Here is a 20151-nt window from a genome sequence, read left to right on the forward strand (position 1 = left end):
TTGCTCCCATAATTGTTCGACTTTGGAAAAAACGTTTTTGTTTGTTTTGCCAAAGCAGATGCACAATTTGAAAGTGAAGATGTGGAAGTAAACTCATTAGGTGTTAATCAGGAACACTTTAACAGATCTGGATTCCACTGAGCTCCTGCATGAGTTCATGAACCCGATGGGACATTTGCATGGCGACATGATGGATCATCCTGCATGAAGCAGCTATGAGAGAGTGGCAGCCTTTTCCAGGCCGGCCACCAGGAACTCAAACAGGCCGGGGTGATGACAGAGCAGCAGCAGGGCTCTGCACACACGGCTGCACGGCAAAATAAAAATACCAAAAACCTCACAAATTCTAAAAAAAGCCCAAGCCAAGTGTTGTTCTTCCCAGACTCTCTGTGTGTGGAAATATCCTTTGCAGAACTGAAGCAGTAAAACGGTGCGAGGAAACTATTCCACACCTTTGCATTTCTGGTTTTTGTTGTTTTACCTGCAGGTAGAACAGAGCTGTGAGATCTCAGCCAGTTTCTGTCTTTTTAAGGTTTCTCTGAAATCAAAAGGAGTTTTAGAAATCTTCTGAGTGAGTTTTCTTTAGCTCCCTTTCTTCAGATTTGACATTTATGACTCATATGATGCCTAACAGTAGAGTTTATTTTTTTCCTTTGTGATGTACGAGAATGTGTCATTCCCCTGTACTCATAAAGACTTAAAAAATATGACTGTGACCCTTTCTTCAAGTCCTGAATAAAACCACGTTTTTTAGAGACCACAAAAGCATCTGCCTCTGTTGCTCTGCATCCTCACTCACACACACATCAGCTGACAGTGAAGGTGGGGTTTCTTTTTAAACTGCCGTTCTTGCATGTAGTTTTATGACTTTAGTGAATTGTCTTCACTGCGACAGACTGGCGACCTGTCCAGGATGTTCAGTGGGATAAGCTGGGATAGGCTCCAGCAGCCCCGTGACCCCGAAAGGGACAAAACGGGTTTAATTTTCTAATTTATTTTTCCAATTTTCTTTTCTTGATTTCAAACGCAAAGTTTAAAATGGAAAGATAAAACAAGACAGAAAGTGGGTTGAAGAGAAATCTTGTATGACCCCCCCCCCCCCTTTTTTTTTACCACACTATTTCTGTTGACAGTTTTGGTTAAAACATTACATTCTGCATAGCACCTATGCAGAAGTGACATTTTTGTTTTTATTGATCATTTTTTGCCTCATACAGTTCCATTAGTAACTTATTTTAAACCTTTATCCAGTCCGTTCCATAAATTCATACCACAATACCGTCCATAAAGGGGAACTGAGAGTGAACAGCTTGCTTAAAAGGCAATAAATGGTTAGAAATCAGTTCAGACTGAACAGTTGTTTTGATGCCAAAGCCGGCCTGAATTTAGCCAGCCACACCATGTAGGCAGAACATTGAGCTGAGAGTTTGAGGTGTTGAATGGTCTTACTGATGCTAACCCCTGAATTTACCGAGCTTGGGACCAGCACATTTCTTTTGTTTTGTTGTGGTTCTTAGTCATTTTTAATAATTTAGTTATTTGTGGATCTAGTGGGGCAGTAACGTCATTTAGGGGGGCATTACCCCCCCTTGCCTTACGCTAAGGTATTCCATAATCTGTTTCTACTCTAAACTCCTCTGCCTCTCTTCATCCACTGCTCTGCTTCCCTTTGAACAGGTTTCCCTGGAGAGCCTGTCTCCATCGATCTTTCGCCCCCCTCACGCCCTCGCCACCTCAGATCACGTCAGATGCGACACTAATCCAGACATGGAGGATTAGCAGAGGAGAAGCAGGGATTCAGCTGCATTCCTTAATAGAAAGGCATGCAGAGGGAATGAGAATTAAAAACAGGTCAAACGCGGGGTGCGTGTGCTGTCTGTGTGAGCGCTCATATGTGCATGAGGATTGACTCCAGGGATTTTAACGTAAACTGACCCAGAAACATGAAAGCAGTGAAAAAGCAGACTGTGGGGGAACAGACAGCAATGATGAGGCAAATGAGCATGAAACATTCTATGGATTAAGTGGAGTTGGTGTCATGCTGATCGCCTCTCTGTGTCTAATTTCCTCCCTTTTTACTGTGACTTTGCTTGTTTAAAAACGATCTGATAAAAGAACTGATACTCAAAGATGGTCAACAGTATCGGTGAAGGTGGAATCATTATAACACCGTATTTTTTTTACATTTATTTTGTTTTTAAATTATACTAATTTTTTTTATGATTACAATGCTGCCACGGGAACGCACACATTTCCCACGTGTGGGATCAATAAAGTATTTCTGATTCTGATTTTCAGAGGGAGTCTGGGACTGCTGCTGGTAAAACAGATGGAGGGAATTCATGTTGATTCACGCTCATGCTGCAGTTCCAGAGACTTCTTGATGATGGAACGTATTGAATATGCCACAAAAGCTTAGGATGCATTCACACTGTTTGGATCTAGACCAGAACTGGTTTCCTCTGATGGTCCTCTTGATTAGGCGAGTGTGAAAGCTCACAAACAGAACACTTAGACCTCTTCTGAACATCGGTCTCTGTTTGCAAACATACTCAGTGTGTTTTGTTTTAATGTAAATGCTTAGCAGACTATCCTTAGGGAAGAGAGGAACCAAAGGAAGTCAATGACGTAAACACCGTGGATGATGAGTAAGGAGGATAAAAATTGTCCACGGCACCATCCATTTTAGGTCAGTGAATCAGATCGAATCATTTAAAATGAACCAATATTGACTATGAATCAATCTGGTTAAAAGAGCAAAAAGCCTGGTTCCAGTTTCCCATTGGCTTAAGGTGAAGTTACTTGTGAAAGCTGGTGTGAAAGCAGCTGTAAGGAAACCGGTGGACAGGACGTCCTGACTTTCTCCTCAAAGTTCCACTTCCCTGCTAGTTTTCCAGATTTCCCTGCTCTACTTGCTGCTAAAAACGGAATTAAATGTGTTTAGTCCGTCAGATCCTGCAATCACCGGATCCAGCTAATCAGCGGTTGGTAGGACGGGGGTAGTTGAAAAAACGCATAGAACGACTGTTCTTGAGCTCTAGGATTAAGTAAAATAATAGTTGAGATCTGTGTATGTTCTGTATGTCCTGAGCTTTCAGTCTTTGTCTCTACATATCTCTTTCCCTTTTTTTACCTGTCTCTCCAGGTGAGCCTTTGGCTCCATACTGAGTGCTAGCCATGTTGCAGCAGCCCGAGCAGACATCCAGCACCCTGCAGCTGGTAGCTAGTGACATGACGGGCATCATGGAGAACCTGGACACCCGGGAGCTCGCCCTGGGTGATGGTGATTACGACCTGGCGGATGCCAGCGTTCCTGGTAACTTGCAACTCTGCAAACACACAAACCCATTGTCCTTCCCATTGGTTGTTGTAACTGTGCCCCTCCTCCAGCAGGACAATTGTCTTTTGCTGCAATATACAACACTGTGAGCTTCAAGGAATCCGGGGGTAAGGTTTTCCTGTCCTGTCCGATTACGGCCAGGGTCACGGATGTAGAGAAGCACAACGCGGTTCAGGACCGTTTCAACATGACCGCACAGAGGAGTGTCAACAAGGTGCACATCGTTCTCTAATGTCTCTGGGGGTTAGTGTAGGACACTAGCAGGGAGGGCATCCATGTGACACCAGCTTAATGTTGTAACCAGCCAATCACTGGTCTTTGGGATCTACCATTTCCCTTCTTTTACAGCTATCTCTACCCTTCTCACTGCTTCTTCTTTTGCATTGCTACCAGTAGCAAACTCTGATACTTACACTTTCAGTGCCGTCTAGCAGTTGTTGCTGGAAAGTAGCAAATGTATGAGCCTTTTTATGGCTGTAAAAAATCACAAATAAGTTGCTTCTGACCATAAAAAAACACATTTGTACTCCAGAATATTCAGTAATTATGATTATGCTGTTTTTAGCCAAAAACCTGTGTGGTTTTCTAGGACATAGTTTCTGCAGAGCGACAGGAGTTCATTAGAACTTCACCTCTGAGTTGTGGGTGGGACTGTTGGTGCAGAGCAACCCTGCTCCCCCTTCCCATCTCTGAAAGCTCAGACCAGGAAGCTTGTGGTTGTTTCTAGGTGTAGGTCACTGCTACAATATTGAGGGGCGGCCGTGGCATAGCAGTACGGCGGTCGACCCATGAGCATAATATTGCAGGTTCGATTCCCGCCTTGCACGCCCATGTGTCGAAGTGTCCTTGGGCTAGACACTGAACCCCACCTTGCCTCTGGTTGGGAGCCGCCACCAGTGCGTGCATGTGTGTGTGCATGGGTGAATGGGACTGCCATGTCACTCAAAAGCCAGGACAATCTTTAACAAGTCTCATTCATGGGCTTTGACTGAGATGTGTCTCTAAAAGTCAGTGTGCTGATTGCAGCCTTTCCCGCCTGCAGACTCTTCCAGCTCTCTACACCATCGAGCTGAAACATGGAGAGTTTACATGGAAAGTGAAGAAGAAGGAGAAGCACTTCATGGAGCTCCACAGAGAGCTGAGGACGTACAAGACCTTCGTCAAGCTGAAGCTGCATCCGCACAGGTAACCCCTTACTTTCACATCAGTCAGTCCTCTGACCTCTACCCACACCTTCCTCTGAATGTCTTCTTCGTCTGCAGTCACACTGTGAGGAGGACCACGGTGCCAAAGAGCGAGGCGACACAGATACCTAGCCTCCCCAAGGGAGGAGAAGAGGAGGGTAGAGGAGACACTGTTTCCAGCCGTAAGGTATTTCTTCTATTATGGATTTGATTGGGTCTTGTGACCTTGGTAATGCATGGTGTATTTTAATATCTCTGTGTTTTTCAGAAACAACTTGAAGATTACTTGAACAAACTGCTGAAGATGCAGAAGTACAGGAACTACCATGCTACGGTAAGAATGTGTTCTAAAGCCAGAATATTTTCTATGATTCATTTTCTAGGGCGAATATTTGCAGAAGAAGAACAGTGGAAAGATGTAAGAAGTAAATAAACATGTCGTGAAAATGTAACTGATCTGATAAATGCTGCCATACCGCATGTACACACTTCTACTGATAAACAAAAAAAGGGCATGTCCTCACAGGATCGGAGGAGAAACCGTTTGTTTGTTCTCAGAAAGTCCGCATTTCTCATTCACCCAAACCCATGAGGTCTCATTCAAAAGTTCAAAAGCATTTTCCAATTTTCAAATGGTGCTCCCCGAAAACTGAACGTCTACTATAGATGCCAGCATTGGTTCTCAGGAGCAGCTTCTCTTTTGTTCAGATTTCTAAACTTACTTCGGAGCTCCTGAGGAGCCTCAACCCTGCTTGTCTTCCTGTTCTGCACGGCCATCTTTCTGCTGATTAGCTGACTCAAGTAATTCCACATCCGGATTGACTGAGCACACCTGGTTTGGGTAGTCCGCATCAAGCAGTCCAGGGAGAACTGGACCAGATTTAGCCAGCCCTGCATCAAATGCTTAGTCTGTTTTATGTCCTGTTATATCACACATACGGAATACTCGTGTCTGAAAACTTTCTACATATTTTCTTTACGTTTGATCTCTGTTAATGAGGTCTTTGAGGTGAGTCTTTAAATCAAGACTGCAACATCCTGGTCTTTAAGAACCACTGCCTTGCACTTTCTCCAATACTCTTTCCTGATTTATTTGGATCCAGTGAGTCCAGATTCTGGATCAGACATGATTGAAGGGCCAGAATACCTGAAAAAACATGGATTAGACCCAAAAACCAGAATCAGGCAGCCCTGCTTTTGACCTTCAGACTAAACCGCCAACCTTTTGACTCCATTTCAGACATTTTGTAAAGAAAGACATTAAAAATCTAGTCTGCACAAACAGGCCCTTAGAAATGCACCAAACATTCTTACCGTGTTGGTGGATTTTCTTTAAATAAGGAAAAAACTCTGCCAGTGGGGTAAAAAAATGGTCTCACCAAGAATTCTTTTTTTTTTAAATGGATTGACTTAAACATGTATTCTCGATAAAATTGTTTCTCTTGCAAGACGGAACATTGTTTGAAACAAGGATCCTGCTTTTTACTTTTAGATTCCATTTTTACAGTGTATTGTAAGCAGAGCTTCCACAAAAATGTTTGAATATTGATTTTATTTTATTTTATATTTTGATTCATTAATTCTCTCTTGGGTTATCTTTTCTATTTTCATGTCACCTGTGGAAATGATAGAACAATTCACACACTAAAGTCCCACTTAAATGATTAAGTGATGAATATTGATCAGAAACACCAATTTATCAAACCTTTAACTCAAACCTTTAACACGCCTGCAAGCTTTGATAGTTCAAAGGATATGTAATTGTTTTAATGATTTTTATTTTCTATGATTGTGTTATTTTAAACTTTTGAGCACAAGATGACAGGGACACTGTGTGGATGACTGAGAGGCATGCGTTATGTAGAACATGTAAACGTTTCAGTTCAGTTTACTGAGAAGCTGCTCATGATCACATGACAGATTCAACTGAGGCGGCTGGTTTAAAGCTTTTGTTTTGCTTTAAAGTGAAATATTTTTTGTCCCTCAGATGGAGTTCATGGATGTGAGTCAGCTGTCCTTCATTCACGACCTTGGACCAAAAGGCTTGTAAGAATCACACTGTGTGTTAAACCTGTCAGGTGGTTGTCTCTAGAAAGGCAAAGACTTAAACCATCCAGAATTCAGAAACAATGACGTTTGTTTTTCAGAGAAGGAAAAGTGTTGAAACGGTCAGGAGGCCATCGGATCCCCGGACTAAACTGCTGTGGCCACAGCAAAATGTGCTACCGCTGGTCCAAACGGTCAGTCAACGCTGATGGACAGGTTGTGTGGAGCCGCTCCTTTGGGTTCTAGAAACTGTAGACTTCACTGGGGTTCTGGAGGGTTGAAGCCCTTCGTCCTTCTGTGAAATCTTGTTTGTGGTTCTGACTCTCTATGAACAGGAAACTTGATGAATAATTTGCATTTCCGCCTTGTTTTAAGCAAAGGTTGTTTGCATATTGAGCTTACGCTGGTTCCAAACCTTTGGAATTCCATAAATGAAAATGATGTTGAATTAATCAAACAGTCAGTCATTAACTAAATTATAGAGTTATAAAAGAGCCACAAACTCCTTTGAAATTGAGATTATTTTTTGTTATACATACATTTAATTTCACTTTACTTACTGGTACTATTCTGTTGAAGTATCAGGATAAAAAGTACAGTAAACTGGGGACCTTTTGCTCATCCATCATAGTAATAGTAAAACTGTTTATTGGTAACAAAACTACATGATGAAGCATTACTTCCAACCTTCATGACTTCATGTCCTGCTGGCCTTGGAAAGAACTGTAATGTTGCTGTGTAACCTGTACGCAAACCCAGTGTTGGATTTCTGTGTGCAGCTGGTTGGTGGTGAAGGACTCGTTCCTGCTGTACATGAAGCCAGACTCTGGTGCCATCTCCTTTGTGATGCTGTTTGACAAGGAGTTCAGCATCAAAGTGGACTCCAAAAGCACAGAAACAAAACACGGCATTCGTGTTGACAGCCTTTCCAGGTTTGTGCTTCCACCAAAGGTTTCAACAAACAGCATCTGGAGGTTCTTTGTCTTCTTGAACCGGACCCATCTGTGCAGGTCATTGGTGCTGAAGTTCAGCAACTACAGACACGCCCGCTGGTGGGGTCAGTCTCTAGAAAAATTTGCGCATGACCACGGCTCCGCCTTCCTCAAGGACCACCGCTACGGTTCTTTTGCCAGAGTGGAGGATGACATTCCGGCTAAATGGTAAAGTAAAAATACCTCCTACCCTAGCATGTTACCATAGCAACCACACTGAGAGCATCATTGGAGTTGGACATTTTTTTGGGGGGAAATGTTGCTTCCATGACACATGTGCGCAAAATGTTATTGAAATTCTAGAAATGTCAAAAAAAACACAATTTTGCAATTAGTGTTTCCATTAAATCATAAGTATGTGAATAAACACAAACCGACTCCCGCGCTGAATCCTTCAAAACATGGTGACAGATGTGAACAATACTTTGATTTTCAGCAGAGACATTTACATTTCTGCCACGGCACTAGCGCTCATTAGACGTCAGCGTCTAATTCAGGCCATGGAGCGGCGAGCTCCTTACATGTGGGAGGGGCTATGGATGAATCCATTTTGGGAAATGGTGTTTAACAGAGGAGCTGTGGATCCAACAATTCTGCATGACAATTTCTGAGGAGCTGTGTAACGCTGTGGGACCTCTCTGGCGCCCGCTGTGCAGCGTCCAAGGCCGCCACTTTCTACCAAGAACGCATCGCCATCCGGCTGTTGGTCTCGTTAATTTGAAAAAAGTGTTTCCATTGCAGTTTTGCAAAATATGACCATTTCGATACGCCTCAAAAACCAACTCCTCCAAGCGCAAAAGCTTTTTTTAAAATTTTTTATTTATAAAAACGAGTTTTTCAAACTTGTCGCGTTTCCCCTGCAGACGACTGTTCCAGGCAGATCACATCAGAGAGATCACAAAAAATCTAAAAATCAAATGAGGTTTTAATCAAATCAAAGCTTTAATCTTTAAGGCATTAATATGAGTCCATTTTTGCAAGCATATGGAACAAAGTTAGAAAAATGAAAAAGTGTAAATGGGTTCTGCATTAAGCGAGGGATTTCTATTTTGTTTGGATTCACTTATTTATGTGTTCTACTTGTAGTTTTCTGAATATCTGCTCATGTTTTAAAGGAATTTCCATCAATGTTCCTACCTGGCAGTTAAGCGACCTGATATACTAGTTTTGGCAGAAGCTGCCCTAGAACTCAAATTATTTTGCATAATTATATCCATGGCCTTCTGTATTTTTAATCTATAGACGGCCGCCAGTAATGGATAAGAAAGCATTTGCCTCACAGTCTATTGTTAAAAAAGGAATAATGAATAAAAATCCCCAACATTCACATTTTTGATGGGTTACTGGTCATCCTCTATGGATAGATTTCACTAGACCAACACAAAACCACACCAGTGAAGCAGAACTTACCTATAGGTCACTTCCTGTTGATGGGTGAGCATTGTGAATTGAGGGAGGGCAAACATAGATTTAGAAATATTGATAAAAACATTAATTTGGCCTAAAAATCAATCACTGCATTCACCCATCAGACACAAAGAACCATGCCTCTTTGGGGGGATTTTATATTTGTTTTATGTTTTAAATTAGTTGCATAAAAGCTGTCATAAATAGACATTTCCCTCTGAAAGATGCTGGAGGAAGTGAACTTTAGACCGGAGCTGCTCCAGCTGGCAGTGTGCCGGCAGGTGAGTGTGCACCTGCACATCGATCCTTCAATGGGGACATTTATGCAGAAGTCCTCAGACAGTGGTCGGAGTGATCCCGTTAGATCGATGGGTTTGATGTCTCTGGCTGTGTGAGGAAAGGGTGCTCCGTGTCACTGAAGGTGCTCCGAAAGCAACTAATGAGTGTGTCTCGCTGGAGTAACCTGACACAAAGGCGAGGAAAGTGAGACTCCCGGCTCATCAAGCGTTCTCCTGCTGGGGAACCCTATACTGTCTGTGGGACAGGCCGACTGTACAGCGTTATGATTCTGTAGAAGAGCTTGAGAAAAAACCTGAACCTGAGCTCCTAAAAATCACGTTTTCAGCAGAGAAGTTGGATAATGTGTGATGTTAAACAAAGGAACGCCTGTGGAGGAGAATACCAGAGTTTACGATGGACATCCTGCAGAAAAACCAAGTTGCAGAGGAAGAAAATAAACTTAATGAAAACAACAAATAAGCATCAAACTAGTAAATACCCACCAAGAGACAGAACAGCAGTTTAAGACGATAGCCAGGAGAGCAGAATGAATGGTTCATGCTGAGCTTGATTGTGCAGATGGAGGTGCAGAAAGCCCTATCAAAGTTCAGAGACGCTCGTCTTATCCTTTCACTCTTACCAGCAGCAGTGCAGCTCTTTCAGCTGCAGGTTGTGTTGCTGAGTAGATCAACAGACACTCAGTAATTCATCTATTCCCTGAGCCATCAGACTGTAATGAGGGTTAGAGGGCTCAGAGAGCCACAGGTGGTGCAGCAATGAGTCTAAAGACTACAGGTTTGCCCCTTAACTGCACTTTGTTTACCCCCCCACTCAAAAAAAAAAAACCCCGGCTCAACATAATCTAGATGGTGATCTGAGGAACATTTGATGGGGATCAAATGACTGACATCCACAATCCGGCCTCAAACAATTGTGACTAAAATAAATATTAGTTATTATTGACAATTAGAGTTGTGTATTTTCCCCCTTCACATGATTTTAATACACACATTTCCATACATGGTCCATGAATCAATACATGAAAGATTAAACTAACTTTGTGGCGACACGAAACAGCGGCCCAATTGTTTTTAACCTAAATGTATAGAATCTAGATACCTATGAAGCATGATGTATGTTAGCAGTGCTGTGAAAAAAGTGCTATCATTTAGTGCATTTAGTGCACACAACAGACTTCCTAGACTGTGGTTCGCCCTTAGCTAGTTGGAATTGACCTGATTTGGTTGAAGCAAGCTTGTGATTGGACGTCTTTCTGTTTGCATCACATGTAAATGAGAAGGCAAAAAAGTGGCGACGCAAAAGGAAGAGAAACTGACCCAGAAACCCATTTTTAACTTCTGGATCAATTTTGTACTTTTTTACCAACATAAACATGTTTGTAGTTGTGGTTTTTAACCAATACCCTGCTACTTCAGTGCTCTGTGGGTTTTTCAATACATATATCTGTGTCCCTAACATTGCCACTGTAAATAGAACATGTAAAAAAACAAAGGTGACTGTCTATTATGACAACTCCAACACTGTTTGTTTTCTGATCCCTAAAGATGAAGGAGCAAAGTCCTATATAAACTTTTCTTGTAATAACTTTAGATTTCCCGTTTGAGTTTCCAAGGAACTGTTCAACAGGTTTGAATCCATGGAAAACTCGTTATTATTGGAACAGACTCTATCCTTGAACTTATCTGGTTGAGTGAAGCTGAGAAAAGCTTTTTTACATTTGAAAATTGGTTGTTGGGGATCGCACTTTCAAACCAGCTACATCTAGACACATTGGTTGCCTATATTAAATTATTTTCCATAAGAGCAACCCAAATCTGGCCATTTCATAATTAGAAACAGAGCATTGCAACTCTCAGAACATGAAATGTTACAATATAGTAACTTGTCTGATCTAAACTGGGATTTCTTCTTAGTGTGATGTTAAAGCATGAGCAGCTAAGGAAAACAGACAAATTCACTTTGACTCAGACATTAAACTGCATTCCACAAATTTATCAGCCAAAGACATGAAAAAAGCTGCATGGATGTCATTGAACCGTATGTTTGATGAAGGCTGCAGTTTTAGTCATATTTGTCTTGTTTTCAAGTTGACCTAAATCCAGTTTGCACTCATTTCTTCCTAAAGGTATGTGAATGGGAAAACGTACATGGAAGATGTAGCTAATGCTCTGGAAGAAGCCAAAGAGGAGATCTTCATCACGGACTGGTGGTGAGTTTGCAGGTTTTCTCCTTCTCCTCAGTAGGGTGTTTGTTTTAGAGTTCAGCGAGTGCAGCAGGCAGGCATCCCTGCAGGAGGTGTTCTGGTCAGACGGATCAGTTACCGACTGACGTTCAGTACAGTCACAGGTTCGGGCTATCATTACACTCTGAACCCAAATACCAACGCTACGAAGAAGAACTATGTCTGTGATTTACAGCATCTGCCACAGTAAAAGCACTGAGGTTTGATGTTATTTTGTGAACCAAAAGTCAGCATATATTCATCCATTGCTCTGTATTATCACTGTTAAATGCTTTAACATTTCAGAATCATACAATAAGCCACAGACTCAAACTATACCACCAAGTTTTGAACTGAAGTCATCAGGACTCCAACATCACTAAGACTATTTAAAAGAACACTTATATCTTATTTAAAAGGCAGATTCAGCTGCAACCTCTGACATTGCTTCTAACTGCCCCTCATGCTGTCTCTGTTTGAATGGTTTAGGATTCTAAGACAAACCAGAACTTTGTCTTGAGTTAATTTGATCTGCAGAGCAGGAACCTGCTGAAAACCAGGTTTTAAACGGAGTTAGGCCCAGTTGATTTAATCTTTTCCTGTTGAATGAACGAATGAATGAATGAATGAAGGAAGGAAATAAAGAAGGAAAGAAAGAAAATGCATTGAGTTTTATGCCAAGAAATGGATTTTGGTCTTCCTGAATTAGGAGAGGATGTGAAGGAGGAAACAATGAAAGTAAAAAAAATGGTAATGTATATCAAAGAATTGTCAGAAAATTCAAATAATTTTAGATTAAAGATGTTTTTTAAACGTTTTTGCTTAAGTCCACCAAAACAAACTGACAATACCATTGTTTTACGATATCGAAAGCATCAATTATAATCTGTTGGGTGATTCGTTAAGTTTTTGCTCACAACATTCAAGATATTGACCTGAGCGTCATTTTTACCCACTGTCTCTAATTTGATCCACATATTTTTTAACATGGTGTAACTGTAATATAAATAAGTCATTATCAACAAACTTGGCTTTCTTCCATTCCAGCAAGTAGTCGTTTAAAAATGAATAACAATAGATGAGTTATAATCATCTTAAAGTTTAGATAATTAGCTAAACTTTTCCCGGCAAAAGTGTTTTTGAGATTGCACAAAAGCAACCATTTTGAAAACGTGGAATCATGACTACAGGGCAGTAATTATGGAGAAAGCTCTATACAAAGGGTTTTTAAGGAAAGTTTAGATAATGCTAATGAGGTAGAGGTCTCAGAAATGCCTGTATCAAATACGATACAATGGCTTTATAGAGTTTTGTCAAAAGGTTAATGGTAATAAATAGAGAGAATAGCTGGAGATCAGCAGCATAAATAATGGGGATAAGTGTTGGATCTTGTTGAAGGAAACACAAAGATGTAAGTGACCAAATGAAAGTGAGCATGTGTGGTTCTTCCTTCGCTCAGGTTGAGTCCAGAGATCTTCCTGAAGAGGCCGGTCGTTGAGGGGAACCGATGGCGTCTTGACTGCATCCTGAAGCGCAAAGCGGTGAGCAGGAAAACTGTCTTTAAGAATCAAGAAGCAGAAGCTTAAGGGACTGTTTATTAGGTGGGATTAGTTCATCCTTCATTAGTCCAACACAGGAACAAAGTGAAACTTTGATGAGATGTTTGAGACTTGTTAGTTGAAGACAGCAAAAATAAAAAGTTGGAAACGTTTTTAAAAGAAACAGCTGCATGAACATCTGGCGCACAATCATTCATTCATCTTCAAATCTGTTTTATCCCTTCGGGGTCACGGGGCTGCTGGAGCCTATCCTGGCCTCTGGTGGGCGAAGGCAGGGGACATCCTGGACAGATTGCCAGTCTGTTGCAGGGCCACAATCACACACCCATGCACTCTCACATTCACACCGAGGGACAATTCGAGTGGCCAATTAACCTTTGTTAGACCGAGGTTAATACGGTGCACATATTAAGTTCAAATTACGTAATAAATGCATGAATCACTAATGAATTGCATACAAACTGCAATAATCACACACAGTTTATGTTCTGTTAATTTACGTGTTCTATGCATGGTTTATTTTTAGTTCTTCTGTGGTTTTAACGTGGTTCATTCCTAAAACATCAGTGAAAATTTCACGTAAAGACCATAACTTTTCCTGACATTTTTAAAGTAAAAGTGCACGTATGACCAATTTTCCTCCATGGAAATATGCACAAACGTAGGTAGTGACTGTGGTTGAGACCTGCCGTCCACACACGCACATTGGGCTGTATCAATTACCACTGTAGGTAATTCTGAGTACCTGGGGTCCTGTGACTACCAAATAATAAAAGGTATATCAAACAAGAGCTCAGGTCTTAAGAGGGTAAGATAACAGAGAACAACTTAAAATAGTCTGGAAAAAGTTGAATTGTTTTTTGGGAATGCCTCGTATTCTTCAGAAATTCAGCAGAGGGAGGGCCTGAAATTCATCAGAAAGCGCAAAATGTTTTCTTGTGATTCGTCCTACACTGATTCTTTATACAAATAAGGTGTTGACATGCTAAAATCTTTGTATGAGCTCGCTCAGGAAAAAATCGGACTATTTGAAGGAAGCAAAGTTTTGATGCTCTTTTTCAGGAACAAGGAGTGCGAATCTTTGTGATGCTGTACAAGGAGGTGGAGCTGGCTCTGGGCATCAACTCAGGGTACAGCAAGAGAACACTACTGCAGCTTCACCCCAACATCAAGGTGAGCATCAGGTTCCCGTGAAGCAGACCACACCGCCTGCAGCAGTTTCCTGACTGAGCTCCTGCTGATGGTTCAACAGGTGATGCGGCACCCGGACCACGTCTCCTCCTCCGTCTATTTGTGGGCCCATCATGAGAAGATCATCGTCATTGACCAGTCAGTGGCGTTTGTTGGTGGGATCGACCTGGCGTACGGACGATGGGATGACAAGGAACACCGGTTGACGGACGTTGGAAGTGTGACGTTCGCGCAGGTGGCTCACCTTATTTTTGACTTGGTTTCCTTTGTCTTTAGATTTTATTTCTACTTGAGAAAAGTTCTTTAAAGGTCTGAAATCTTGACAAATTCTTGCCAAATTCGTCCAACCTGCAGAGGATTATGAGCATCTGAAACCATTAAAAACTTCATAAATCATTGTTGACATCATCTGAATGCCATGACTATAGAAGAACGAGCTCTGAGTCGAACATGTCACTGAACCGCCTGATGCTTTGGTTGTCAGAGTGAAGGTGCAGGTTCCTCTCAGGCTGCTCCAGCCAACGGCAGGGATGTCATCCCCAAAAGCAATGGGAACACAATGTTCACGGTGATGGACTCGAGGGACCAGCCCAAACTGAAGGGCAAGAGGAAGAAGAGCAGGTTCAGCCTCAGGAAACGTCTTCACCTGACCCACCACGAAAGCGACAGTGACAGCGATCGCGAGGAGAACATGAGTAAGGAGCCAACAAACATTTTTAGACTTAATGTTTAAAATGTTTACAGGAAGGATCAGTAATTACGTACGGTACTTAAGGCTGCTTTGGGCTGAAGCCACGTTCAGCGGTTACAGCTTCTCTGAGGCTTGAAGTCTGGCTGAGGACGGCTGGGTCCACACACCTCCCCTGTGTTTTGTGGCGGCTCCGCTCAGCCTGGTCTGTCAGCATCATTCTGGATGCTGCCTCCTTCCCTGCATGCTTTTCCCAGGTGTTCTCTCCTGAGAAAGGCTTTCCACCTAAAAACTCAGACAGCGGACGGCTGGATCTTCATCATCAGAGTCTGGGCTGAGACGGGAAAGCCACCTCTGTTGTTTGACCACATAAATCCAAAATGGAAAAGCGGCAGACTTCAGGACAGCTAAATAATTACAAAAAACATTGAAGTCAATTAATTTTCTCAGTATACAAAGTCACCATAGCAATTTTGTGCTCAAAGGAGCTTTGAAAATGTAAATTTGACACACAGTGAAAATTACTTCACAGGCTTTATATGCAGAAACATGAAAAACAAATTTGTCTTTCAGGAAAACTAGATTCCACTAAAATCATTGTATTCTACTTTTTAAATGTTTCCAAAGGCTTTACACCTGCAGGTTTGTTCCATGGACTTTTTAATGTAGAAACGTGGCCGTTTAACAGTCATTAGAATATCATGTTTGCTCGTTTATCGCAGTTATGTTCATCATTTGAACTGCAGCCGTCTGCGCAGCTGCCAGGTCTACACTCTCCTTAACCGACGACGACTGATTTGTGTTCGACCCCAATTAAAGTAATCGGATATAAATTGATCAGTTCCTCTGGTGTTCCTCATTTTCTCTGACAAACTGCTTTGTTTTTTGGTGTGAGCCGTTGCACTAACCACAAAATACAGAGATTTAAAACAGATTACATCTCAGTGTGGGAAAGGAAGAGCGGGGCGCTGCAGTATGTTCTCATGATCTTGTTATCACAACAAAACAACATTTGTTTTCTCGTGATAACAAGATAGCAAATGACGTTACTGTGAGAAAGCGGTCAAAGAAACAGGGGGGTCGGCAGGCTATCAGCTTCTCTATGAAACACTTTCATGTCAGGTTTTTTTGCTCTGCATTTTCTTCCATTTTGTCATCTTTAAAAATATTACAAAGCTGTTTCCAAACATACCTCTATAGTTACAACAAGTAGCTTTTTAAGAGGGTCTAAAAATATGCTATAACTTAGTCACAGCTTGTTGCGAGAACTGTTTCAGACTTCCAAGGTGGGATGTAGTGAGGAGTAGTTTTGATTTTCATTGTAAATGTGTGTTTTAGGGAGCACCTCCGTGCGAAGTCTGAACACAGGAGTTGGAGAACTTTGTGGAAATACGCGGTTCTGGCATGGGAAGGACTACTGCAACTTTGTGCACAAGGACTGGGTTCAGCTGGACAAACCGTTTGATGGTATGCTCCTCTGAGGGCTCTTTGGTTTATTGCATATCTGTACCTCCAGTCCCCACATTTCCTTTTCATTTGGCTTTAGATTTTATAGACCGGCATACAACCCCCAGAATGCCGTGGCATGACATCGCCTCAGTGGTTCATGGGAAGGCGGCTCGAGATGTGGCCCGACACTTCATCCAACGATGGAATTTTACCAAGGTGAGGAGACGGTGTCAGCTCGGAGAAGATTCTTCACGAAGAAGCTTGAACCAGGATGAATGTGAGACGAGGGTTGGAAGTATGAGGAGTTTACAAACACCTTAAAGTAGTGCTGCACGGTATGAGGAAAACTTCTGATATGTGAGATTAGTGGTTAATATTGCAATAACGATAACTTGCGGTACATGAACAAATAGCAAAACAACCAAAATACAGCATTCCCGTTTCATTCCAACAGTTTAAAAATTAAATTCCAAATGACCCTTGTTGACATACGAGACGAACACTTAAGATAAAAAGGCTCCATCCGATTGGTCAACAACGTGAAGGTGTCCATCCGATTGGTCAAATGCCTAAATGGATGTATTTGAGTCGTTAAATACTTCAAGCTGCCATAAGATTGTTTTAGCACATTTGGTGACCATTTATTGCAATTTTGGCTGTCTTTGGTGTTATGCATATTGCACAGCTTGATGTCGCAATAACGATAAATTTGCGATCTATAGTGCAGGCCTACCTTAAAGCATCATTGTTTCAAACATACTTTAGATAAAAGATGTTTGTCTGCTGTTCCGTTAGGGTTAGATTGTGACTTTGAAGCTTCCTAACAGAAATTTGAAGGAATTGTTGAAAACCATCATTTAACTCTCATCTCTCTGTTCTCCAGCTTGTAAAGCCAAAGTACCGAGCTCTGTCGTATCCATTCCTACTGCCCAAGTCTCACAGCACAGCCGGGGAGCAGCGATACAAAGTTCCTGGCTGCGTGTCAGCAAGAGTGCAGGTTGGTCGGCTCCTTTCGGCTTTGATAACTGGATCAATTATTTCTAAATTTACCATTTTGAATAAAGACAGCAGCAAAGGTGGAGTTGCAGTTTAATGTTTTTTTCCTGAAGATGGTTGCTCCTTTTTTGTTGCTTTTGAACTTTGAACTTTTCATTTACTGAGAGATCAACAAACAACCTTTAAACTAAATGTCTGCCCGTCCAGCCTTAACAGGCTGATCCCTACTCTGATCATCTTCTGATCTGTTGTAAAATTGTTCCCAGTGGTCTTTTAATTATGATTGTGCCGTTTTAAGACACAATTAAAAACCTGTGTCATTTTCTAAGGACATAGTTTCTGCAGAGCAGCAGGAGTCAGAAAATCACCTCTGAGCTGTGGGCGGGAGTGTTGGCCAAAAAAAAAAGCCTGCCTTCATTTCCCAACCTCCCTCTGTTTACACTCTCTTCCTCTTGGCTTACAGCCCTCACACCCCCAACTCAATATTAATGGTGCATCAAAAATGGCGAGCATTATCAGAGCCATCCAGCCGTACAATTTTTGATCCAGATTTCCAGCTCAGACGATGAAAACAAAGATGTCTGCAAGTGGATGCATCAGAATCACTGACTGTATATGACAGCTGGACTGAGTGACTCCTCCCCCCTGGGTTCCAAACAGGAAGTACCTGCTGGCTCCAAGAAGCCAAAACCTAGACTTCTATAGAGACATAAACAGCTATTACTCAGTCATTCTGTTAGTCAGAATAACCAATCTTGCTCTGATACCTTTTTTAATAAGTTCTTCTTAATCCTAATTTTTTCATGACATTTTTTTCTTTATTGCAACTTTTGAAATGTTTGAGAGATTTTCCAGAGCCTGCTTTCAAAGAAATGGGTGTGAACTTCCAACAAGCTCACTCCTGATTGGCTCCAGTAGTTGCTATTGAAAGGTTGGCTCAGACTGACCCGGACCAATCCCTGCTTACTAACCTCATCTGGCTCAAAATGATGGCATTTTTCGCAGAAAAGGGGCGACTGGATTGCCTTTATTCCTCTGGGGCCAGAAGAAAGGCATTTTCCTTGGGGGACATCACACTCCCTCTGTCCAGTTCTCCATCTTGGGGTCCCCCCAGAGGAGCTGGAGGAAGTGTCTGGGTTTCTTTGCTGAGACGGCTGCACCCGCGACCTGAAAAAAAAAGATAGATTTATGTTTTTCCCATCACTCTTCAGGCTAAATTCCAGATTTTGGAGCATCCCATAATTTTTTTCTTGCCTCCTTCTTTATTTTGGTGATGCTCGGGTGTTCTCTGGGTGACACGTGTCTGTGAATCAAACTCTGTAACTCCTGCCCTGTCAGTCATGCTCTGTCTGGTCCTCAGATCCTCCGCTCAGCCTCCGACTGGTCCGCCGGCATTAAATACCACGAGGAGTCCATACACAACGCCTACGTCGACGTGATCCAGCAGAGCCAACACTTCATCTACATCGAGGTACGGCTTTCTTTTAAAGTCAGTCGAATATGAGTAAAGCAGATTTAGAGCTTTGACAGTTGACGTGGTTTCAGTGAAGGCGGGGAGCAGAGACTGCTGCTCAGTTTTTCCATCTGTTTGATTGCAGAACCAATTCTTCATCAGCTGTGCGGACAACAAACACGTGTACAACAAGATAGGAGACGCTATCGCACAGCGCATCATCAAAGCGCACAGGTGAGACGGGAAAGCAGAGCGGGGCTGCAGGTCCCATTTCAGAACTGAAGCTGTTCATGTTTCACATCCAGAAGGCAACAAATGAGTCAGTTCATCAAAAAAATGAAAAACATTAACCAGATGATTCCGAAAAGTGATCTTTGTAAATTGGAAAGGAACTTTTTTTCAATGGATCTGTTTTAGTATTAAACTTGGATCAGTATCTTTATTTGATTTAATAAATTATTATTGTATTATAATCACTGCAGAGGAAAGATTCTATTTTTGGGTTAAAAGGTTAAATAAAACTGTCTGGTCAAACATAATAGAAATGGTGAAAAAAAAACTTTGATTAAATTGAGGACAGAAACCTTTTTTTTACCTGTTTTTAGTTTTGACTTTTTTTATTAAACAAAGTTTTCATTGGAGGAAAAATTGATTTTCTGTGTTAAAGGCTTCAATCTTCAACCTTTACTAAACAAAACAAATTCTCCCCGATGTCACGTTCCACCATTGGTTTCCACATTAAACCTGAAAAGAGAAATCAATTCAAAGATTGGGTTAAAATGAGATGAAGCTTTAAAATAGGATGTTTGGGTTTCAGGGGGACATTAAATGCATCATGAAGTTAGAAACAAACAAAAAGTTATTTGTTACAGACGAGAACAGAAACACGCTTGAAAACAAAGAAGGAGCCAGACACGTCAAAATCTGATTTAAAAAACAAAACTATGATAAACTTTAAAAGTCTTGAGCTGGATTTACCAAACTGACTCATAAGAGACGCGTGGCGCTCTAATCCGTGATGTCACAGGGAGTTCCGCGTCTGAACAGCCTGTTTGAATCTTTGCAGTGAGGGGAAAAAATATCGAGTTTATGTGGTGACGCCTCTGCTGCCGGGGTTTGAGGGCGACATCAACACAGGGGGAGGCAGCGCCATCCAGGCTGTCATGCACTTCAACTACAGGTGGGTGTGTGCGCATGAGGGGGGGGTCACTGCTTACTGCAGATGTTCTCAAAGCTGGTCTTTCACCGTCTCACCTCCTTCCATCCCTGCAGGACCATGAACCGAGGAGAGTTCTCCATCATTTCCCAGCTGAGGAAAGAGAGTG

At 41.9% G+C, this 20151-nt stretch overlaps 1 protein-coding gene across 6 annotated transcripts in view; it reads left to right on the forward strand.

Annotated features, from left to right (window-relative positions):
* Nucleotides 1-20151, forward strand: part of LOC101175514 (phospholipase D1) — a 41630-nt gene that overhangs the window by 15742 nt on the left and 5737 nt on the right. For 3 of the 6 annotated variants that reach the window (XM_011488631.3, XM_004080805.4, XM_023950168.1), the window contains exons 2-22: nt 3146-3316; nt 3391-3554; nt 4383-4525; nt 4603-4711; nt 4793-4858; nt 6512-6570; nt 6672-6764; nt 7350-7502; nt 7581-7730; nt 11395-11478; nt 12950-13031; nt 14112-14222; nt 14302-14475; nt 14725-14935; nt 16267-16395; nt 16475-16593; nt 17261-17374; nt 18734-18844; nt 18972-19060; nt 19893-20006; nt 20099-20148. In XM_011488631.3, the coding sequence (XP_011486933.1) occupies nt 3178-3316; nt 3391-3554; nt 4383-4525; nt 4603-4711; nt 4793-4858; nt 6512-6570; nt 6672-6764; nt 7350-7502; nt 7581-7730; nt 11395-11478; nt 12950-13031; nt 14112-14222; nt 14302-14475; nt 14725-14935; nt 16267-16395; nt 16475-16593; nt 17261-17374; nt 18734-18844; nt 18972-19060; nt 19893-20006; nt 20099-20148 (2464 nt within the window). In that variant the 5' untranslated portion in view covers nt 3146-3177. Of the gene's footprint in view, nt 1-1151; nt 2690-2746; nt 3317-3390; nt 3555-4382; nt 4526-4602; nt 4712-4792; nt 4859-6511; nt 6571-6671; nt 6765-7349; nt 7503-7580; nt 7731-11394; nt 11479-12949; nt 13032-14111; nt 14223-14301; nt 14476-14724; nt 14936-16266; nt 16396-16474; nt 16594-17260; nt 17375-18733; nt 18845-18971; nt 19061-19892; nt 20007-20098; nt 20149-20151 lie in introns of those variants that run through there. The other 3 variants (XM_020712448.1, XM_020712449.2, XM_023950167.1) reach the window with 3 other exon arrangements.

The sequence above is a fragment of the Oryzias latipes genome, chromosome 20 (genome assembly GCF_002234675.1).
Source record: "Oryzias latipes chromosome 20, ASM223467v1".
Taxonomy (NCBI): domain Eukaryota; kingdom Metazoa; phylum Chordata; class Actinopteri; order Beloniformes; family Adrianichthyidae; genus Oryzias; species Oryzias latipes.